Source organism: Micropterus salmoides, unplaced genomic scaffold (genome assembly GCF_014851395.1).
Source record: "Micropterus salmoides isolate LMB-PRFRI ecotype aquatic unplaced genomic scaffold, ASM1485139v1 Ms_hic_scaffold_18, whole genome shotgun sequence".
In the NCBI taxonomy this organism is placed as follows: Eukaryota; Metazoa; Chordata; class Actinopteri; order Centrarchiformes; family Centrarchidae; genus Micropterus; species Micropterus salmoides.
In genome coordinates, this window is record NW_024040928.1 from 13,511,836 (window position 1) to 13,536,401 (window position 24,566).

The window sequence follows — 24,566 nt, forward strand, 5'->3', positions numbered from 1 at the left end:
CTCCACCTCTACCTCCTCTCCCTCTTACTCTCCTTCTCCCATCCTCTTTTTGCCACCCCCCACCACCCCCACCCCAACCTCTCTCTCTCTCTCAACACAGAGGCGTGTCTCTCATTTGCTGTCCCGCAAAAGCCACAGCTCTCTCCTCATGTCTTAAACAACTCTCCCTCTCTCTCTCCCTCTCTCTCTCTCTCTCTCACCCCCTTGTCAGCCTGTCCGTCATCCTGGGATCCTCGGAGGCAAGCGGAGTGCCGGTGTCGGCCATGAAGCTGGTTAACGGGGGAGGAGGAGGAGGAGGAGGAGGAGGAGGAGGCGGTGGAGGAGGTGCAGGAATGGCAGGAGGGGGTGAAAAGACCGCCTTTTCCTTTAAGAAGTGCTCCGCTTTCCAGTTTGTCAAGAGAAAGGTGAGTTTGGGATGAAACACACAGACACACATACACACACAAACACACACATTTTTGGATGGATGCATATGTGAGCGTGTGCCTACACATGCACCTACACAACCAAGGTGGGAGGTGTATTGGCTGAGAGAGGAGGTGTCACAGCCGGAGTGTTCCCTCTCTCCCTCTCCTTCTGTGTGTGTGTGTGTGTGTGTGTGTGCGTGCGCATGTGTGTGTGCCAGAGATGATGTCATTGTGAGAGCTAAGCCGCGCTAATCAGGTGCAAAGATTCGGCTCCCTGCGCATCTGTTTTTACTGCGTGTGTGAGTGTGTTTCTCTGTGCATTTTGTGTGTGCGCGCATGTGTGTGTGCTCCCAAACACTGTTGCATTACAGAACCCACAAGTGTCTGTTGTCTGGAAATCATGACATCACTGAGCTGGCGAGGTCCTATAGTTTAGGATCTATACTCAGCATATCCTGCGTTATACTGCAGTGCTGTCACACGGCTCATTACCTTTGTAATGGTAATGGTTTTGCATTAAATGCTTTCCTTGGTTGTCGTGTTTGTGTAATGGCTGTTTGTGTGCTGACTTTTCCAAAACAAAAGTACAATCCAGTGATTTAATGGACTACAAAACTGCACTTGGAGGATTTTGGCGCAGCTTTCTAATTAGGCCTGCTTTATGAAGATTTTATAAGTTGTAACTAATGGCTTTAGTAATGGTCAATAAATCATTTGTTGTTGAATATAACTGGTGTGTCTCATTAACTAGCTCCTTTTAACTAGGAATTCATAAACATTTACAACTGCAGGCAGGTTTTTTGGCCTTCAATCCCACTTTTACTAACTATATTCAAATTACAGTAATAATTACTTACCGCAATACACTGGCATTTATATGTCTCAGACCATTTGATTAAAGCGTTAAGACCAAATTATCAAACCGCTGACTTTGTGGACTATTAAAGTGGAACAACTCATTAACCCTTATTGATGACTTACTCACTTTCTAAAAAGCCATCAAGGCTGCAGTTATACATTTTAGTAAGTCATTAATAAAGAGTCATGGGTTGCTAACTTTTAATGGACACATCAGGATGAGAGAAAGAGCAAGCTAAAAGAAACAAATAAGGTTTGCTAGAGGAATATATGAACTAGGGATTTTTCACAGGCACCAAAAAGTTGTATTTATTACAAGTCTTATTTCTGCACTATAAAGAATTAATAAATTGTTTATTAACAGTAATACAGCCATTAGTTGTAACTTGCTAAACCCTTACAACGTATGCTTCATTAGAAAGTAGATTGTCCAATGCTTCAAATTATTGCATGCATTAGAAAAATAACAGACATGGAGCTAAAATATTAGTCAGTTAACAGCAAATGTATCAGCAACTGTTTTGATAACTGACGAATCATTTAGTGATTTTTGTCCATCCATCCTGCATACAGAGTCGCGGGGGCTGGAGCCAATTCCCAACCATCGGGCCAAAGGTGGGGTACACCCTGGACAGGTCGCCAGTAGTGATTTTTATGATTTTAAAAAAAATAAAAGTGCAAAAGAAGTCAGTGGTTTCTTAGTTTTTCATGATTATAAATTGAAAATCTTCGGGTTTTGGACTTTTTGATAATGGTAACTTAGGCTCTGAAAAATTGCAAGGATGCCCATCAGTACACCCAGTGAATTGTCACTGTAAATAATGCCATCAAACACTGCTAAACTGATTGACATGATCAGGGATTTGTTGGACTTGTAAGCGTCAATAGTATATATTGTCATCTGTCTCAACCTCCATTAGCGTTTGTTACACACACTCAAAACATGCCAAGCTTGAAAAACAGTTCAACTTCTGTTTCCTCCAATCTGAATAATTTGCAGCCGATTTACAGGAGATCAAAAGAAAACACAGAGCAGCATGGCTGCAGGGTATTACAGGAAGGAAATGACTAATATTACTTTCAGCATGTGGAGGAGAGGTGGAGTGATACATTCACTCAATAATCACTGTATTGCTTTGCTATGGCACACCATTATTTTTTCCATTACGCAAACTGTGTAATATAATAAATCAGATAACAAAGTAAGGCTTTATTGCACAGGTTATTATGTTCAAGTTACCACATTTTCAGCCTAAGGGAGTGAATGCGTTCCAGGATAACAAATTGGGAACAATCAACAATCATTTAGGTACTTGATAAATAAACCCTGGATTTAGGTCGCTGGGTAGATATAGATACTTTTCTAGTCTGGCTGTGTCATGGAGGTGTGTCTCTTGCTAGCAGCAGGGTTGTCCAGAATGTGTGTTATCATGTGTTGGTCTCAGATGGCATACAGTATGGTGTGGATCACTGATGACTCCGCAGGTTAATACGGGCAGATTGTGTTAACACCCACGCACAAATACACATGCACTCCCACAGGCACATTCTGCTGCAACCAGTCTATCTATCTATCTATCTATCTATCTATCTATCTATCTATCTATCTATCTATCTATGTTCAATATTTAGCTGTTCTTGGCTTCCTTTTGCATATTTCTGTATAGAGCTGGCTTATTTGTCTCTCTATTTATCTCTAAGTAAACCTAATCACATAATGGAGAAAGCTTGAGTCCAGACAGAGTACTGTAATCATACAAATGAGTAAGGGAAACAATGGAAGGAAATATAAAATCAATGGCTCCGTTTGTGCTTTTGGTCTGTGTGGTCGGACTGTACATTTCAGGTGATGATGAGAAACACAGATACAGAGATAAATAAAATAAATACAAAGGCAATTTTGCTCCAAACAGGGTTGAGGGACGCAACATTTCCCCAAAGTGATATCAAGATATGGTCTGCAGTTTTTGAGATATGACAGGTTCAAACAATGGACAAACAAACCCGTCAAAATGATGATGTAATGCAGGCCTATAGCTCCTAATGAGAGGAAACCACACTGCCACTGTTGTGAACGCCATGTTTTTAGGCCTGAGGTGAAAAAGTGTTAAGCTTCAGATGACGCCTCTCATCAGTTTCAGCGTGAAATCTTAAACAAGAGGTATGACAGAGCACTGTTTGATCCATGGGGTAGTGCCAAAACATTCCTCACTCTGCTTTGAATATGATGGCAAATAACAAAGGAAAGAAAAAAAAACTATAATTGGGTGTAACGTCACTCACAGGTTAATGTTCACTGTGAACAAACCTGCATGGTAGTATTCTTATTTTAGGTGTGTGTTATTGGACTTCTGTGCCAAAGTCCAACAGTGGCTGGTTTGTTTTTGCATTTGACCTGCTGGAGTGTTTTTCCAAGTCTGTTTTCCTTTAGACCCAACATGCCTTGACATGCTGTCTGGCTACCCTTCGACTTAGGCATTCAATCACAGTGTTTGTCACAGATGTCTGGACTCTGTGCTGCTCAGTCACGCAGGCTATTGCCCTGTGGTGCGTGTTTGCTAAATGTTCGACTCACGCAGCAGGATGAGATTTCATAAGGTTTCTCATGAAAATTTTGCCTTTCTCTCTCCCTGTCGCTCTCCTTCTGTCTCGCATGTGTCTCCCTTTTCTATTCCCTCTCCATTTTCACCACCTGTCCTCCACACACACACACACACACACACACACACACACAGACTCTGGGTATTATGGTTTGTGATGGTGCTTTTCTGGGAAGTCTTAGTCACTGCAGGAGTGGCGTGTGTATGCAATGTGCTTGCATGCACCGACTTGCACATGTGTCGGAGATACCTGTCTATTAAATACAATGCCTCTGTCATTGCTGGTACTGTCCGGCTGCATAATGTGAACATCTGCTAGTGACAGGGATGTCACAGAAGGATTTTAATTTGTGATAATTCATCATAATAGCCACATATGGATTGAAGTCCCCTTACTGCAGAGAAAGCTTTCTCCAAGTTCTTCAGGAGTATTATTGACATTCAAGTCAAGCAAGTCGAAGGCAAAGATTCCAGAGAATAAACTTCGCTCTTCCTCATATTTGAGGGTGCCATCAGCATTATGCTTGTGTCATCAACATGCGACAGACATGTGTGTGTGCATGTATGCCATTCTGTGAGTGTTCACATGCTGATTCATGTGTTCAAAGTGTGGCAGAGCAGAGAAGCAATCTGTGCCTCTTTGAAGTGCAACTCTGTGTGTGTGTGTGTGTGTGTGTGTGTGTGTGTGTGTGTGTCTGTGTGTGTGCGCGCGCGTGCGCGTGTGTGTGTGTTAAGGGATAACATGAGAAACTCCTCTTTCTCTGATCAAAGGAGCAGGTGGCAGGGTTGACAGTGTGTGTGTGTATGTGTGTGTTTGTGGAGCACCTGTGCTGAGGACTTAACATGTGAATAATAATAAGAGAAAGTCAAAGTGAGATCAAAACAACCCTTTTCTTCCAAAGAATGAATTTCTCATGCTGTTTTTGACACGAATACTTCTTTTGTAGGTACGAAGATGGATGAGGAACCCCAAGGTGAGCGTGGAGAAGGCCCAAGGGAAAGGCCTCCTTTACTCCTGTCCAAGGTGTCCACTGGCTGAGGACCTGTGGTACACGCACTTCCCCTCGCCTTACGGCTGCTGTCACTACAGCGGCCTGCAGGGTGGTCAGTACTATCACCAGGAGCCATGCTCGCCATGCCCTGCCAGCGGGCAAACCAGTAGCCATGACAAGAGCAAGGGCTGCAAGGTAAAGGGAAAAACAAACAGATTCATGTGTGTGTCCATGAATGCATTTGTGTTACTACTCATGCATCAAGTCACACTTTCTCACTCTGTGATTCACAATCAACTGCTGAGTGTCATTTCAATCAGGAGAGACATCATCTGAGTGAATGAATAATTTGTTGATATGTGCACCATGAATATGGGAAATGTGAATATTTTTTGGCTATTAGACCCCATTGTGATGTCATGGTATTTAAAGGGGGTGGTGAAGTTGTTAAGTGGAATGAGGTTTGACACACACATTCTGGATTCCCTTCAGCTTTCCGTACTGTATTTTCAGTACAAATAAAACTTTAAAAAAAAAAATGTATTATCTATTTCATGATGTGTGATATGCAGAGGGGACCACAGATGTCTCCCTCTGGCCTGCAGTAGGGAGTCCACCAACACGCTCATTAACAAACACTTGACTCATTTTACACTCCTCCCTCTGTTGGCCTATTAGTGCTCACTGAAAGTAGTCAAATTAGATAACATCACACTAGGCATTGTTCTGTTTGTCTTTATTCTTGACGTAACATAAACACTAAGGCGACTGAAGACTTGGGGCGTTTTTCAAAGACCCCCTTGTTGTTGTTGTTGTTGCTGTTGTTGCTCACCACTGGCTGGTGTTTGTGAAATCAGGGCAGGAGGCAGCAGAGAACATGAGCACTGTAAAACTGTTAAAAATTAAATAGAATTTACACCAGTGCCAGGAACAGCATGCTGTCAACAAGCGCCTTGCCCAAACACACACTAGTCCATCCACACATAATGTTGCTGCAGGTGTCCAGGTTGGCCTTGGTTATGCAACTGCCTTCACAATAGCTTTCCCACTATGATCAATCATCATACCCATCAATTGGTTCCCCACTAGTACGTGTATGTTTGTGTGTGTGTGTGTGTGTGTTTTCTTGAGTCCCATGGGCGACAGGAGAGAATGAGTCATCACTGTCCCAGCACAACAAAGCCACACTATACTGTGTGCGTTTACATGTGAGTGTGTGCACTGACAATGTTGAAGAGTGTAAGAATATAAATCTAGGATTGTGTTGTTGTCCATCACTCCATTCTTTATCCTGCATCCCTTTTTTCCACCCATTTGTTTCATTTTGCTCTGGTTTTCTTCCTGGCCATTCTGTCTCACCCTCTCTCTCCATCAGTTCCACCTCTTGCCATCACAACCAATAGATCTGTCACTAATATCTCACTGGAGATAACCGGTGTGTGCGTGTGAAGAATTAATGGGTGCTTTGGCGATGTGGGAGCAGACTGGGGGGGTTCTGTGGTGAATCATAGCCAGTTCTTAATGCAGTGTGTGTGCGAAATCAATGCAAAGCCAATGTTGAGTTAAACAGGTAGTAGTCACATGTGGCTTTCTGATCCAATAAATAAATAAATTATTGACTACATTTAAACTGGAAACTTACAACAAACAATAGCAGTTAGATGCATATTCTAAACATGGATTGAAACGCACTATTTGACTTTGTGTGGCATTAGCAAATACTCATACAGCACACAGATGTCATGTTCTGTACGGTTCCCCCACGTACTGTACCACATCTCGGCACACTCTGTCCACATGTAACAACTCAGGCCCTCAGAGTTGGTTTGCCAAACACTCACAGAGTGTGACGCTCGTTCAATAATGGAAACAGTGACAGAAACATTTCCTCTAGCACGCCAAACACACTGCTCTGTTCTTGAGGGTTGCCACCCACGGCTTACTCAAGTGCAAATGAGCAAGGCTTTACCATGAAATTTGTCAGCATTTGTCAACAAGTGACTCGGATTTAAGAAAGTGGGGTGATGACGCCGAGAGGCTGCGGTCCCATTTTAGAGGGGGGAGGAGAGTCAGGCTTTGACAGACAGTGTAAGTGTACAGTGTACTTAAATGTGCAGAGACAAAAAGCTCCAGGGGACATTTGTCATGGTCTGATACAATGCCCTTTATTCTTTAATTTTTATACTGTTGTAAATCTAGAAGTCTAACATTTTGTCTTAAGTGTCCCGTATTTATGGTCCTGAAATAGTTAATCTGTACCTGACCATAAAATGCAGGTGTTTGTTGCAAGAGGAGCTGCATCTGAACTGATGACTGACTGATTCCACTAACCCTCTAGAGGCAAAAAATCTATTAATTATGAACTCCGCAAATTTTAATTAACATAAGGATATTTACTTACATTGTTCTGTCTCCAGAAAGGCTTCCCTGACAGATTGCCAACCTCCACCTCTTCTTCATTAAAAATCCATCACAGCACCATTTTTTCTAATTGCAAAATGTCAGCACCATTTAAAATGGCTTAGCTCAGCCTTGACCCAGTACTTTGCATAGCTTTCACCCTGCTGCTACTTTCAATCAGTCTGTCAGAGCCAAAGCTAAATATAAACCAACTTTATGGGACCGATCTTATTATTTTATGAGATCACTGTACTCAATTTATGACACCTGCGGGTAAGGGTAATTTTTGGAAAAAATTAGAAATAAAAATAGACAAAGCGTAAATAATAATGGCTGGAGAGGTAAAATGAGAGCAGTTGAGGGGAAATACACAATGGAAACAGCAGTGATAGAGAGAGAGAGAGAGAGAGAGAGAGAGAGAGAGAGAGAGAGATGAGAAGAGCTGACAGGACAGTTTATGAGAAGATGGAGGATGGGGTCAGAGCATTTGCCCCACTGCCTGAGCATGACCAGAAATCAAAAGCATATAAATCCTCTTGGTAAGGACGTTATGTACTGTCCCATGTACACTCCAAAAGACTCACATGCGCACACACATACACACACACCAAACGCAGCCTTTCCACTAATCTCGAAGATCCGAACATCAAGCCTGTACTGTTCTTAGTGAAGATGTAAGATGTAAGATGTAATCAAAAATGAAAAGAACATGAACTTCTGCTGACTGCTGATTGTCATGGCATGTTATCTCTCTTGTCACACAATTTCAGAATTTTTATAGAATCTTACAGGAACTTCAGTAATGCTTTATATTACATCCCACAACGTTGTGGTTAAGTTACAGTGTAAATATTTTGTACACACAGGTTATCAACGGAACACTGCCTGGAAACTAAAGCAGTAGAAAATTAACTGCTTTATTTTGCAGGCCACAGGCCCCAAATTTACACTATAATAGAGGGGCTTTTTCCTATATGTTTAGGGCTTTGTCCTGATGGCAGTGTTCATCCACAAAAAAGTTAATTTCCTAAAGAAAAAACAATATATATATATTTGTAAGTATATTATTATTATAAAATACAAGAAATCAGTGCTTTTCAAAGACTGTGACTATTATTCTTTGTCTTACCTCAATTTGGGGGCTGGTCCAGCTCTAAGTTTTGGAACTACAGTCCCCATAATTTGGAGGCGTTGGAGGACGTAAACAGGAAGTATGATGTTGCAGTGGAATCAGTTAGTTAGTTAGCTATGGGCTGCATCTTGGGCCCACACCCTTGCACCATTAGAAGCATGCCGAATTATCTATTAGCACTTCCTGTTTGCAAATTACTAATGGATGTACACACAACCCTCACTGGACTACTTTGATACTGAAGAAAACTTAAAACCGTGATGATTCTCAGGCTAGTTCTGGGGTGATAAGGAGTGTCTTTAAATAACGGTTTCTTATGGCTTCGCGATGGAAATGGGTATAGCCTAATGATATCCCCGGGAAGTGTAATCCACACTGTAAATGTGTATCATGTCTGTGTGTTCAGAATTACTCGCCTCTAAGACAAGGAAGACAGTGGGTCAAATTCCTCCAGAGCTGTGTGTTGCAGACACGGCTGTTGGTGGTCTGTGTGGTTGGTGAGCGAGCGAGCCAAACTATAACTAACAACAACTAACTTCCTGTTGTTTTTAGAACACCACCATGCACCTATAGCCTGTTATAGCACAATATATGTGTAAGTCCCTGTTAAACACACACTTCTTAAGTCTTTGCTTTCTTCCATTTTCCTCCATGGTACAGGTAGCCTATAGTTTATGGATATCCCATATGTAATTAGGCTACTAACAAAACAGCAAAATTACTATATTTTAATATTATGTAACTTTATTATATAAGCTAATAAGCATTCCCAAGCTGCTCAGTGAGATTATTCCCATTTCCTTATGGCCTGTTCTGGGTATAGATCAGGTGATAGTGTTAATCAGTCCGTTTATTCAGAATGGTTTGAACACCTTTACCCAGAAAGGCCTGACTCGCTCAGGTCCCATTTGTGTTTACTGTCCAAAATTCATTCATGCAGAAAAAAAAAGGAGAGAGAGGGCAGGAGAGAGGAAGAAGGAAGGAAGGCAGGGAGTAAAGCAGAGAGGTTCGGGTGTGAAGAAATGCACCAAGAGCAGGGATTTTTATCTACTTCCATGCAGCCTCAGAGATGTTGTTGATTATTGATTAGATCTCAGCTGAAAGTGTTGGTACAAAGTAGAGGGCAATATGAATTTTCTAGAAACATGCTTGGGTGCGGAAAAAGGCTTACCTCATTAGTCAGTGAGGTAAGTTCACCTTGTTAATCTTTTGTTAGAGTCAGCTGGAACAAAAGCTTGATCATACTGTACCTTTGTCCTCATGTTTGTCATGTGTGAGTTGGTCACACCGCTTCATTCTCTGCAGAGACAAAACAGAGGGGGACAACCTGTTACAAATCCACCTCTCTTGTTCTCCCTCAGCAGTGACAAGGCCCTGCAGGATAATCTCTGTTCCATGAATGCTAATGCATCGTGTCTGAGTCAGTGAATGAGACCAGGTGGAGGCAATCATGGTGGGCTGATTTCACTCAAAGATCCTGTCAAGTGAGACAAGTGAGTCGATCACAGGTACAAATACAAATCAGGCATTCAGGTCAGGGGAGGGTTAGATTTATATTTCTCCATTTGATGGTGCATTATGTTTTCTCAGTAATGTGAGAATGCGCGTCTACTGGACTTTGAACTCCAGACTTGTTCTTGACGCAGTCTTATCTGTGAAGTACATTGGTTGTGGATTCTGAGAAGCAGCATATCTCAGGCAGTTCACTTCTTATAATGGAGCTAATGGTTAATGACTTGTGTGTCACATTAAAAGATCGCACCACTTTACTGGTGACCTTTTACTGGAACTTCACTGACGTTTTTCATGGCAAGGACACAAACTCTGCACTCCAGTCATCTCACACGCAGCTGTTTAAATTTAAACTGTGAACACTGGATGGAAAATCTTGATTGGCTGCTGATTCATCAAAATTTTATTTTGCATAAAGTTATTTCAGCATAATGACATCCAATACAATGCCACAAACTGTATCAACAAAACGCCTGTAGACTATAATAGTTTGAGCCGAAATGTATGGTTTATGGCAGGGCTGTTTTATTGGATAACTAGGTGATGAACCTAATGAACTGGTGAACTTTGTTGCCCATGTCCTTCCTGACTCTCCTGACTCGGCCTTCTCCTCACGTGCCAAACAGGTTACATAGCCTTGCAAAAACCTCACTAGAATACCAGCTTTAGTTGCATTTGCCATGAATTGCATTATTGTCAAATAGGTTTTTAGCTTGTATCAGGAATACGCAGGAATTAAGAGGAACACCCCACAAGGTCCAATTATATTTGATACAACGAGTTATACAGAGAGTAGTGGGAGCCAAAATCCCTTTCCAAGTTGCTGGCTTGTCATGCATACTGTACAAGTACCATGGAGAAATGCCTGTCATTCCAAATTTCTGTTTGTACTCTTTTGAATAGTTCAGCTAATTGACTCAAAACTCTCTTGTCTCCTTGTTAAAGACCTCAGCACATATTCACATTCTCTCCCTATAGATGCCACAAGTCGGAACCCCCTGAGTCCTTCAAATTCTGTGCTTGGTAATGAAACTGGTGAGCTGCCAGCTTAGCATTGGTGGAAAGCCAGTTTGTATCAGCTTGGCAAACGTCCAACTCCTACTTGTGCTCCTGGCAACACCTGATAGCGTTAGCTGATTGGTTGTTGAAAACCTTGACTTTGACTTACCTACATTGATATTCCTCTATTGAAATCACAACCTACATCATTTACAACCATATGATGATATTTTCCTGCCATAATCTTTTGCCGTCCCTATTGTCATGACTGTTATGATTTTCCCTCCTCTGATTTAAACATATTTAAGCAGCATTTAAATGAGGGAAGTCTCCCAGGGTGTGGAAAGCAGTTCTAAGCTACCACTGTTTAGCATACACTTAGCAATGGAAAACTGCTAATCCTTTGCTATTCTTTTGTTCCAAAGCCAAGTGCCCTGGCAGTGGAAGAATGTGGTTGGAGTTATAAACTTGGAATTGCTTTTCTTGCATGATCTCTCCTCTTTGCTCACATTTGATGTATAATATGCTACACCCTAAAATGGCACAGTGCGTTTGTTTCCATTGCTACTACAGCATTACACAGGCTTTCCCTGCCAAAAGCAAAAAAAGGAAATAAATAAGCATAGAGAAGGCACTACATATGTTCACTGCACTTTCCTGGATCTGTTGTGACACAGGGAGATTAAATTATCTGTGTCTGGTTTGATACAGACAACAAAGGTGCTGGTGTACGTAGAGAGATATATATCTATTAGGTTAGGTATATTAACTGATATAAAATGGACTACAATGTAGGATACATTCAATTTATAATCATTGAGTTGAATGCTCACAAGATTTGAAACACCAGCAGAAATCTGTTTCTGCACCTCCTGTAGATTAAATGCCCCATGTCAGGGACATCTACCAGCATCAGTACTCCTCCCTCATGCTCCTCTCCCCGTCTTCCTCTTTCTCTTCACTGACCTCATTGGCTCACTAGAAAAAAAGATGGCGTCCTTGCTTCCGAGTCTCAATGTGAGAGAGTTTGGGAATTATTGTTGTTCTAATCTACCCTGAGAACCCAGCTAATCCCTTCTTCCATCTTGATGTTCCAGAGCTAATGCCAGAACAGCAACCTGACTATGCAGTGTAACTTTCTTCAATTCACATACTCAGGTCTATTGAAACTGCTTTGTGCACTGAGGTTTTTTGGTTTACAGCTCACACTATACAGACAATGGAGGATACCTTGTGCATCAAATACCGACACTCTGACAGGCTTTCTCAAATTTTTATATGACGCCCTGAGATGAGAACATTTTGTATAGACACATTTGCGAGTTTGGATTTGGTCATATGTTTTGGCAGTCGCTCCACTATTTCGATCTAGACTGAAATATCTCAACTATTGGATTGCTATGATATTTTGTACAGACACTACCCAGAAGATGTGCTCTTGAGTGAAATGTCTCATCTATTGGACAGATCACTTTGGTAACTTTTCCTCTGGCACAAAACTCATTCAAAGTTCTATTGTGTTTGGTGTTTTGACTAAATATCTAAAAAAAAATAATGAGCATTAGCCTCAGCTAAACTTTGTCTTAAGTGCTAATTAGCTAATGTTAGCTTGATTACTTGCTAAATTAAGATATTTACCATGTTAGCCTTGCCACTGTCTGCTAAACATCAGCATGTTAGCACTGTCATTGTGAGCATGTTGGCTTGCTGACTCTAGTATTTAGCTCAGAGCACCACTGTACCATACAGCCTCACAGAGCAAGGCTGAATGTGTATGTAGGTCTTTCACATATTTGTGAAATTAATATCTTATTTTATTATGCAAAAGGAAGTTGGCATCCAGTAACTTTTGTCAAATTAGGTAGTCAAATAATTTTAACCTCAAACACCTAAGATAAGATGAGCCGTGTCTGTAAATATATTTAGCAGTGTTTTTAAAGTCACTGATCCAGTGTTTTCACATTTGGCCAGTTGAGTCAAACTGTGCTCATGCAATGTGAAATGTTTGGGTTTTTATGACTCGGCAATCTCAGTGAAACATGAGGTGATTGTTAATGTCAAAACAAGAGAGAATGAAACAGATCTCATAATAGCCCCTGCAGTGAGTAAATAGGCTCTATGCTGCATATATATATTCTTCTCTTTCAGGTTGTAGAAATGAAAAAAGAGGGAAAGAAAAATGCTAAGAAAGTCCAGGCAGAGGGCAGGGTTTTAATTTCCAAGAAAAGTGGCACGGGTTGAGGCACAGTGGATTACCATGAATATTAATGTTTTACCAGGAAGCCAGAATTCAGAGACCTCAGTGCTCCTCAGGATTTAAAGATGAAAAGAGGCAGAGTTATGACCCCAGAGCATGAGAATGGCATGCAAACCAGGAAAGCAGGTTAGGGTCAATATCCCAGTCTTGAAATCCCAAACTTACTCCTTGGTCCGTTTCCCTGTCCAACAATAACATTACACTCTCCGTCCTGCTGTCTTGTTTCTCAGATACTCGTTTTTCAGGTTGACTCACATTCTCTCTCTCTTTATCTGGCTTTGAACGGTATTTCTGAGGCTTAATCTCCCACGAGACACACTGTTGGCGTTTGAATTCCATTTGGACTGCCTGAGTCATAGTTCTTTGCCTCTTGTTTGGATCTGACTCCCCCTCCCCTCCCTCATTCATGCTAAGACACTTGTTTGCGATCTAGGAACAAAAGCTGGGACAATAAAGGGAGAAGAAAGAGCAGTGACCTTGGTGTTAATGAGCAAGTCTTATCTCTGACAGAGAATGGGACGGCTTATATAAGACAATCTCAGACTCTTATTGTCTCTGTTTATCTTTTTGTCTTTCAAACATATTCTTCTTTTTCTCATATCTCTGCTTGCACCTCATTCCCTCCTTCTGCTTTATGATCCCCCCACCGATGCTCTCTTGCCTCCCCTCTGTCATTACTCTTTCATGCTCAGACATTTGTGGGCCATCACACAGCCTGTTAGAGGTAGAGTAACACACCAATAGGAGCTGGTAGAGGACAGGACAAAACCAAAAGGGTTAGAGGAAAGAGTACCACCGGCAGGCTAATAACACCACAATAAACAATGTCCTTATACTGTGTGTTGTAGAAAGGCCTTAGGCAAATCACCATCATATTTTTGGTTTATTTTTTAGAGACTGTCATGATTTGTTGGTTCAGCAAATATCCTATTAAATGTCTATCAGTCACGGCTGGTCTGTTTGTGACCACACTACCTCTCTGTCGGTGTTGTTTATGTGTTTCTGCAAATGTCAATTTTGATTTTTGTGATTATAAATCAAAGTTATAAAGGGAACTACAGTACATCTACAAGTATTTTTAAATGTATTTGGACTTAGTATCAACTTACTGTTGGTTTGGTTACAGTTGAGTTTAATTTCTTATTTAGTATATTGTATACTTTTATCAGTCTATTGTTGCTGCTTAATGTCCAATGATTATTACCAGGTACTGCACAGCATATGCTAGTGTTGAAGTAACCTCTCACTCACTTGTTTATCATCTGGGCCTTGAGACAGATGGCTATTTCCACTGCACTCTTTGAACTACTCATCCAGGAAGATAGTTTTGAGAAGCTTTCTTGAATTTACATGTGAATTAAATTTACCAAACAGACAGAGATATGACATTATCATAGGTGTTGAAGGGATTAACCAAATAGGCCACCGGCAGATTCAGTCCGATTGTATTGTTAAATGAGATTTCCTGAACTCTATTCACCTTTTGTTGTTGGCTGGCTGGCTTTCTGCTAAAAAAATAAGAGGTCTCATGCACAAGAAGAGATAAGCCTGATGACATTGCCATTTTTTCAAACATTAGACAGCTCCTCCGGCAACCACAGAAGGCATTATACATATTTTGTCATAGACTGAGCAATGCTTTTTGTAACAAGCAAACTGAAATCCATGTGTAAATTCAGTTGAGTACCCCTTTAACAATATTTGCACTTACAACTCTGGCCCTAAAAATGACCATCAAGATAAATCAACACCTCTGACAGTCTCCACAAAAACTGAATATTATAAGCTTCATCTACTTACTGCAGGGCTACTGTATTGCACTCTGATGTGTTTCTGTTATTTGGTTTACCCCTGTATGAAGGGACTTTATGCAGAAATTTCCCACATTTGTTGTGCACATGTTTGTTATGTGTGTTTGCAGTCTACTCAATGTTTATCATACAGTACTGCATTTTATGGCTAGATATAATGTATATGAGTAAAGGACAAATCCATTAAAGGTTTTAAATAACTTTGTCAATGGCTGATACTCTGTTTTTCAAAGATTATGTTTATTAAACAGGCAACGGGCCTTTAAACAGGTTAGTAAGGAGGCAGCAGAGCAAAGGGGACTAATGGAGTCTAGATATTATGAATGTGATGTTTTTATTCCTTGATTTATGGGACTTTGTGGCTGATGTGTGTACATCCTGGCCTTCTTAGTATGTGAATTTCCCTGGTCTATATTACATCCTGAGTTTATGAGGTGAAAGGACAGATCTTAAAGGAGAGGCCTTATGTAACCTTACTAATATCACTGTTGGTGCAGCAGAAAACCAGGTCAAAGGGCAGGGGTGAGGGGAAGGAGAGTATGGAAATGGAATGAGTGTGTGTGTGTGTGTGTGTGTGTGTGTGTTTGTGTGTGTGTGTGTGTGTGTGTGTTTGCTTCCTGTGCACACATATTTTCACCCACTGAAGGAATACATGGCACTTTCTCTGGAACAAGCTTCAGCAAGAGGCCATACAATAAAGGATAATTTGCATGATTAACACAGTTCAGTCTAATAAATAGCAGTTTATGGTCCGTACATACATAACTATGATGAAATGTTGCCTAGTGAAACAATGTTTATGACCCACACAGAGACATTTGTAGTTGCCACTAAATATGTAAATACATACGTACTTTAGATATGCATACACACAATTTTGAGATAAAGAAAGATTATTAGTATTGCAAGATGTGAAAAATATATCCATGTAAATTCAAAAGACATAAACAAGGGGAAGATTGAAAAACTGAAATCCATTAAGCTAGAACTATAGCAATCAAATAATATTTTAGGATAACACTTGGATAACACTTTTAAAAGTTGTTTTCATCATTATCTTGAAGTTGCAATTGCTGGTTCTAGCCGTAAACATCTTGCTTTTAATGGTTAAATGAAGGTTCATTTAAATAAATAAAAATGTTGATGTTTGCACAGTAATTTGACAACAAAAGCTATTATTTTTGTCCACTGGGTAGTGATATAGATTAAAGGAATAGTTCCACATTTTGGGAGAGTTGGATAAGAAATTGATACCACCCTCATATCTGTCCGTTAAATATGAAGCTGCAGCCAACAGCTGGTTAGCTTAGCTTAGCACAAACACTTAAAACAGAGAGAAAGAGCAGGCCTGGCTCTGTACAAAGGTAACAAAATCCACCAAGCGGCACCTCTGTAGCTTGCTGATTAACATGTTATATGTTTTTTGTTTAATCCATACAATAACCAAAGAATCAAAATTACAATTTACTGTTTTATGAGGGGGGGGTTGTGCATGAACTATATTTTCGCTGGAACAAGTAACTTCCTAGAGTCTTAAATAGTGCCATCTATTAACATGTGCTGACAACTGCTCACAACCAGGAAATAGTCCAGCACATAATCACCCACGCACACACACGCAGTCTCACTCACTCATATTTCCTCCTGCCAAGTAGTAGTAATGTAGAGGCCAGCAGAGGCCTTAATAAGACTCATTTGAATTGGCTGCAATCACTGAACCTTTCCACTCAGTGGACACAATTTAACTTACATAACAGCCATTCTGGGTCATTGACACATCCATCTATGCAATTTGGTTTCCTCAAGAACTATGTGCACCTTGACCTTACCCTCCATGGTCCCATATGGCTTGTATTTATCTTCCACACCTTCTCTTTCCTGTGTGTGTGTGTGTGTGTGTGCTTGAAGGGTATTTGTGTTTTATTCCTATGATATCTATTCAGTCAGTGTTACCAATCACATGCTAAATGATGATTGAGTTGAGGTGAAAAGTCCTCAGTGTCACTGTGCAGCTGAGGAGATTACGGGGAAAATTGACAGACTAACTCAATCTCACTAACTCACATTTTCCTTATAAAGTGATGGTGCTGACTGCTTTATGTGACATTAGACTTTTTTGAAGGATTATAATGACCCTTATATAAGTATGCTCCATATCTTTAAGGTTAGGGTTATCTTGATATATTGCGTTGGTTCATTAGTGACTATGATTAAAATAATCTATGTCACTCTATAAAAAAAGCTTTATTGTACTCAGCATGACTTCAAATGATTGTTCTTAAAATAATACCTGTATCAGTGATACTAAACAGGTTAAAACATGTCTTTTAGTCCTGCAGCTTGTAGTTTACTTTCATGTTCAGAACTAAAAGGGAAAGACACGAGAAAGGCTGTCTCCAAATAAATTGTGATGTGTGATGTGTATTGGAATGTAAAATCCACTGCTAGATTAGAAACTGTTAAGTTGATAAACTCAAGAATAGGGTTTTTCCCAGTGCTTAATTTGTAAATTATTAGGTGCCAGAGTGCGTGAAATGTGCCGCCTGCCGAAAATAATTAATAAAAATTGTATGAACTAATAATCAATTAAAAACCCATGGCATACCTGCACATTGTGATAAAGGGCGAACAGAAACCATGATTAGCTACCAAATCAAATAGTAAATAAGGAAATCCATTAGACTCACCCTATTAGACTGGATGAAATCTTGGATATTATTTGTGTAGAAGGGCAGTGCAGTGACGAAGTGCACTTTAGAGGTGCCGGAGCGCAAAAGGCTTAAACTCAGAGGTACCAAAGCAGCGCTCTGGCTAGCTCCAGCACAAATTAACCACAATTGGCTTTTCATGAGATAAGAACAAACAGACCTATTATCAGCTTTGGGACAAGTTGAAACAAGAAGTAGGAGAAAGTTTATCTGTAAAATTCAAAATCATTAAATTTGGAGCTGCACTTTTTTTTAACTGGACAGAGATGCTCCATAAATCAAGAAAAGATCCCAATGGCATGTACTGTTTTTAAGTAGATGATTAATGTTGGTTATTCAAATTTATTTGTTTGGAAGGATGTGGTATTAAACCAACTAAACAGTATGCGTAGGTCACTAAATTCCATCTAATCCCTATTAGTCACTTGTGTTTGGGTTGAAAGTAAGACTCACATGGTTAGGAAGCTCAGGGGAGTGATTACACGTTAGTCTGTTTAAATGCTGCAGATAACCAAGTGAGCCTTTCTCAAAGAGGCTGAGGCTTATTAAATGTAAAGTATTTGGTTTTAAACTTTACTGGTCAAATGAAAAACGTAATTTATCCTCACTTACAGGTCAGGAAGTGGAAGATGCTTGCTCGCCATCATGGCGACGGCACAGGCAAGCAGAAGGATGCAGAGTCAGACGTGCACCAGGGGGGTTGTCAGTCCTGGGGGATCCACGCCTCACCCCTCCTGGCCAGCCCTGTCATGCTGGAGTGCTCCATCTGCAGTGGGCCCTACATCAGCTACACCCTGGAGGAAACGTGGCAGCCACGTCAACGCACACAGGCAAGTTCATTCTGCCTACAGCTGATTAAATTACAGGTAGCAAACAATAATTTATTCCCACAGAAGGGGACTTCCAGGTGTACTTGATGGGGGATTTCAGGAATTCCCCAGATAATTAACATTATTAAATAGTAACCTCTTTATTATATTATACAATAGATGTTAGCAATGTACAATAAAAGACTGGTTTTACTCTACTGGGGGTTGACTAAAAAATGAAAATACTTCTTCGAGGAAGTCTTTAAGACAAGTACTTAGTAAATTCAAAAGTAAATTAGTTAGTACTGGAAACACTCCCATGAAGGTAGGCCAGAAACACCACCCTCATTGGGGTCATCTCTGGTGGGGATGAGTCCGCCAACAGGTGTGATTTTTGACCATCTACTGACCTGGTGCAGCCAGAACAGTCTGGAGCTCAACGCTCTGAAGACAGTGGAGATGGTTGTGGACTTCAGAAAGAGCCCAGCCCCACCCTCCCCCATCATCATCACCTGCGTGACTCCCCAGTCGCCACAGTGGACTCCTCCCCCTTCCTGAGCACCATCATCTCCCAGGAGGATGTACTTCCTGCGGCAGTTGAAGAAGTTCAGCCTGCCAAAGACAATGATGGTGCACTTCTACACCGCCATCATTGAGTCCACCCTCACCTCCTCCAACACCATCTGGTACACTGCTGCCACTGCCAGGGACAAAGGCAGGCTGCAGCGTATCATTCGCTCTGCAGAGAAGGTGATTGGCTGCAATCTTCCATCACTTCAGGAACTGTACGCCTCCAGGACTCGAACGCGAGCAGGAAAGATCGTAGGTGACCCCTCCCACCCCGGACACAAACTGTTTCAGACTCTCCCCTCTGACAAGAGGCTGCGCCACCTCTCGCCATAAAAACAGCTTCTACCCGTCTGCAGCTAGTCTCATTAACAAGACCCAGGTCGCCCACTGACACTCTCCCTTTCAAATAATACAAATGTCAAACGTCTAAATATTACTTCATTTCATATCATGCACAAACCTGGCACATTGCACACATTTGTTGTTAATTGTTGTTTTATATTCTTATATTTTGTCAATTTATAATTTATGTACACAATATTTTCTTCTGTTGTATATAACTTGCATTTGTTAATTCCATATTTATATATTTCTACATTTATTTATGTCAACTGTTTGTTTGTCTACGTGTAGCACCTTTTCACCAAAGCAATTTCCTTGTATGTGTAAAACACTACTTGGCAATAAAGTAAAAAATAAAGTAAAAGTAAACTAGGCACTAAAAGTTAACTAACTTTTAATTTCAGTTTATCTTCCTCAGTTTGTGTGCAGCATAACTTGTCATGATTTCGGAGGATGCAACTCTATGCATAGACCTTTTTCATTTAGGCATTAATGTGGCATCCAGATTTTGAAGAACTATTGCAACAACAAACTAACAGTATTACAAGATAATACCATTTCATATTTGTCTGTGTGCAACCAAAGAGTTGATTTACACCTTTTCTGCACTCCTACTGAACAAAACTGACAAAATCCAGACTGAGAGAAAAAGTTCTTAAGTCACAAAATAAGAAATCAAGTGTTCAAATGGATTTCAATGGCAACATACAATATAAAAAAGTGTTATATGTTTGTTATCAGTGTGGGAAACTTCAGTAAATCAAAATTTTAAAATAGGAATTAATAAATATGGTTCCTAGTTTCTCCTTCTTTTCATTTGCAAACTAACTCAGTTCTTTGATGGTAAAAAGCAAACCATCTCAAGCCCTTTTACTGTTAAATGTTGTTTTATCTTATGACTCACAGTTATTTCATACAAGCCTCCACCTCTCCTTGACCCTTACACAGACAAAAACAATTTCTCCCTCTTTCTGCCTTTGCCTCTGCATGAACAACCCAAACTTTCTGTCATCTTTTGGGAACATAAATCTGCAATGAAATATTAATGAGCAGAAAGTCTAGATTCACCGTCACTATGGATACAACTCCATCAGATCTCTGTGCTGACTCAATAAACAACCCCAAGAAAAAGAGAGAAAGAGCCCAAGGAGAAGAGACAAAGGGGCGTGAATGGTAAAGTGATTGTTGACTGCAGAGAGATGTTGACAGTATAAGAGGATATGAACAGCAAGCAACATGTGGATATACTCCATATGTGTGTGTGTGTGTGTGTGTGTGTGTGTATGAGAGCAAAATAGAGAGGAAGCGATGGCTAGACAAGGCTGCTGACAGAGAATGTCATCTGTTATGTATAGATGAAATGACCAGCATGATAGGCAGAAGCGTCGCCTCTGAATGAATAAAAAAACTGATGAGATTGAAACAACTCTCTCTCTCATACACATACACACACAAGTCTCAGCTTGTCTCGTTCTCAGAAAACACCCATGGGAGAATACTGAGAGCTGCAATAGGTTTTCTGAGCTGCAGCATGGAATAGCAAACTAGGCTAAGACTGTATTTAACAGAAACACTTGAAAAGTCAATGACTGACAGAGACGGCGAAAACGAATATCTGACACAACAGTGCAATTTCATGGGAACGTCCTGAGACGAGGATGCTGCTGGCCCTGTGACAGCTGCCAAATAGGCCTATACTGTTACTGTATGTGGACAGAAAAAGTAGGACAGTCTTGAGCAGCTGCTATTGAGACCGTTGTGTATGTGTACGTTTGTGCACATTCACGAGTGTTTACTTGCGCATTTCTGAACTGTTCGCCATGCCAGCAATGCATTGACTTTCATAATCAAATGCGGTGAGTCAAAGATCAACACACACACAAACACATTAACCCCACTTCACATGCAGTGGTGGAAAGTAACAACAAAACATTTTGAGGTACTTGTACTTTACATGGGTATTTCCATTTTGTGGAACTTTAAACTTCTACTCCACATGTCAGAGGAAAATATTACATTTATTTGACAGCTTGAGTTACATTTCAGATTGCGGTTTTACATTAAACAACATATGAAAAGCATATTAAATTAAATGCCTTGCTGAACATTAAACCAGTGGCTCCCAACCTTCATAGCTTGTGGCATCTTACAAAAACACATTGTTTAGTCGGGGTCACTTGTCTATACATTGTTAGCAGTTCCACCAAAGAGACATTTCCCCCCTATAGCTCTCAGATGGTTGAAATTTGTGTTGTTTATGTTGGAAACCACAATAATAATAGGGACATTTTTTTACAGAATGAGTACTTTTACTTTTTAAATTTTAGTAGCAGTTTCCTACTGGACAGAATGTGTGGATAAGCACATTATAATGTCAACAGAGCAGATGTTGAGTAAGATCAGCTTCATTGTGGCATCCAGTCTCACTAAAGAACAATAATGCTCTGCCATGTTGTTGGAGCGGAGGCTTCGCACCACTTTCACCACAGGACACGAGTGATTTAATACAGTCTCACCCCGGAAACCCAGCCTCATTAAAACACGTCATGCAGGGGAACCAACAGAAACAGGGTCATGAACAAGTCTTTTACACTTAATGTTCTTTTCATTTGCATGTCTTTGTTGTATAAGTATTCAACCTGTTCTTACTAAGTAATGCCATATTTCTCCCCCAGGCGATGGACCTGTACTACCACAATGAGTCAGACCCAGACAGCTACTGTTGCCCTGGCGACAACAGTAAGTACCAGCAACTTAGCCTTTTATTTTGTTTTCTTCTGCTTCCTCCAGCCTCTCCTTCTTTCCCCATCTGTCTTTCACACTGTGACTCCAGAGCACAAACGCTCGTTCCTCTGTTATCTTTCTCCATCATCCCTCTCATCAGTCCTGGGTCATTTCTCTTTATTATCTGCTGTTTTGTTTTTCTTTCACCATAAATTCAAAAATGATCTTATACCATTCACTCTCTGTCTGTTTTACTCTTGTTTCCTTTCCCCGTCCAAACCTGATGGCTCTGGGAGCAAAATGATTCAGCCTGCACACACACACACACACACACACACACACACACACACGCTTTGTGACTTTACCTTGCCTTACCACTTGGCTAGCTAATCCAACCTCTAAGCTCTCAGGATAATAACTGTTGTTCATAAACCAAAATTACTATTTTGCTGTTTTGTGGAAGCCAGCTTGGAACCCAAAACAGTAGACCGATTACTGAGTGCTGATCATCGTACACATGACACAGTGACCTGTTTACAACTTTTGCCACTTGCTGCAGCAGAAATATCTGTGTATTTTTCTGTGCTTATTGCTTACATGCGTGTCCAGCATCAGTTTATTGACAATATGACTACGAGTAACTGTCATTTAATTTTCCATCATGCCCTTTAGTCCTGCCACAATTCATAGTCCGTTCCAAAGTTCACAATATGTGTGTGTGTGACATTTTGGCAGAAAGCCTAGGCCTATCTATTCCCTTTTTTATTGTTACCTTTACCTTTACTGGGAATCTTGCATGTGCTGAGGCAGGAGCTATTCTCTTGAGAGTGTTCATGTGTGTGTTTCAAGCTCACACCAGTACATAATTTTTATTTTATATTTTATTTCACTTTGCACTGATGATCAAACTCTGTTGGAGAACTAGCAAGAGATAGCTAGATTTTAAATCCAACCAAAAGAAAATCCCACTCCCTCCCTTCAGGCTTCCCTCCAAAGCCACTCCCCCAAAACACATGTTCATGTGCAGTGAGTGCATGGGCAGAGTGCTTATTATAGTCCTGCAACAGCCACAAATACCGGAAAGATTTTGTGTCAGAGAATTTGATTTACTGATTGCAATGGGGATGTGAAGAAAATTTCAACAAATAAACTGAAAAAAGCTTCTGAAACAATTTTCCAACCCCAGCTTTAAATTGTCAAATACAAAAATATTTATAATTCATTATTATCAATACATTAATGTGTAAGTAGCATATTTTATGAACTCATCGTGTGTTTTGTATGGAAAGCCTTTATCTGTAAAGTATCTACTAGTTAATAGTAAATACACGTGTATCAAGTGTAAGAATGAAAGAGCATGAAATGGAAATACTCTCTCCAAGAAGATAATGTGACAAGCATCATATTCTGATGAAAATGTTTTTCACTGGGACTAGTCTGCCTGTTAATTATGGGAGTTTTCGGCATATGGAGAGAAATCCAAGCAATTAGCCAAGCTGGTGACAAGCTGTTCCTGTGGCCTCGGCCGTGATGCTAGTACACCCTGTTGTTCCAAGTTCAGCAATTAGTGGCTTTAGAAGCACTTAAAAGTTGAAGTCTGTCACACTTGAGTCATTTACAGTGATGCAGTGTGTGACAGAGGGAGCAGTAGAGGGCAATGATGGAGAGTGAGGGATGGATCCAGTACTAATAATTACAGGAAGTAGAGATCTGACCGTCTAATTTTACCGAGGAATAAACCCTGCCGGTGTTCTTTCACTCCTCTTCTCATGTAACATCTGCTGAGGACACCCTTATTAAAACACATTAGTATGTTCATCAACTTGCTGCAATGCAGTAAATCAGCATTTACCCACCGACTTATAGTATCTTCCTGAGATGCCAACAGGTTTATATAACGTGTGATTACAAAGCCTGTGTGTGTGTGATCTTCAACCTAACTCTCAGTGGTGCAAAATAATATCAACATTGCAGTTCACTTTCTGAAGCTGTTATTTTCTCTTTTCTCCCACCATTCACTACGCATTGCTCACCTGTGTCAACCTGTCCTTTAGAGATAAACAGGCAAACATACACACCTGCACACAGACACACACATATTCACAATAACGGCACTCCCAAACCAGATAGTTTTGAGAAAAGTGTCTGAACTTGTTTGTTGGACCTATATCCTAAGGATTTACAGTGGAAGTGCCATACATGGCTGTGTGTACTGCACATCCTGTTCCCTAAACCTACGTTTGACCATCACAACCTCAACCTAATTCTAGCCTTAATCCAGAAACCAAATCAGAGCCCTCATGTGGCCCATCAGTTAACCAAAATGTCTTCCCTTTGCAAAACTGTTGTAACTTTTTGGGTGTTGCGATGGCCTAGGGTTTAAAGATAATTTTGATAGTTTTAAACTTGGGTCCTATTTTCACACATTTTGATGTTCAAATGACT

General features: G+C 40.5%; 1 protein-coding gene across 1 annotated transcript in view; it reads left to right on the forward strand.

Moving 5' to 3' along the window:
• Positions 1–248: 248 nt before the first annotated feature.
• Positions 249–24,566, forward strand: part of sgk1 (serum/glucocorticoid regulated kinase 1) — a 33,954-nt gene continuing 9,636 nt past the window's right edge. The window contains exons 1-4 of the mRNA XM_038726664.1: positions 249–404; positions 4,813–5,052; positions 18,291–18,506; positions 22,073–22,136. Of these exons, the coding sequence (XP_038582592.1) occupies positions 264–404; positions 4,813–5,052; positions 18,291–18,506; positions 22,073–22,136 (661 nt within the window). The 5' untranslated portion in view covers positions 249–263. The remainder of the gene's footprint in view (positions 405–4,812; positions 5,053–18,290; positions 18,507–22,072; positions 22,137–24,566) is intronic.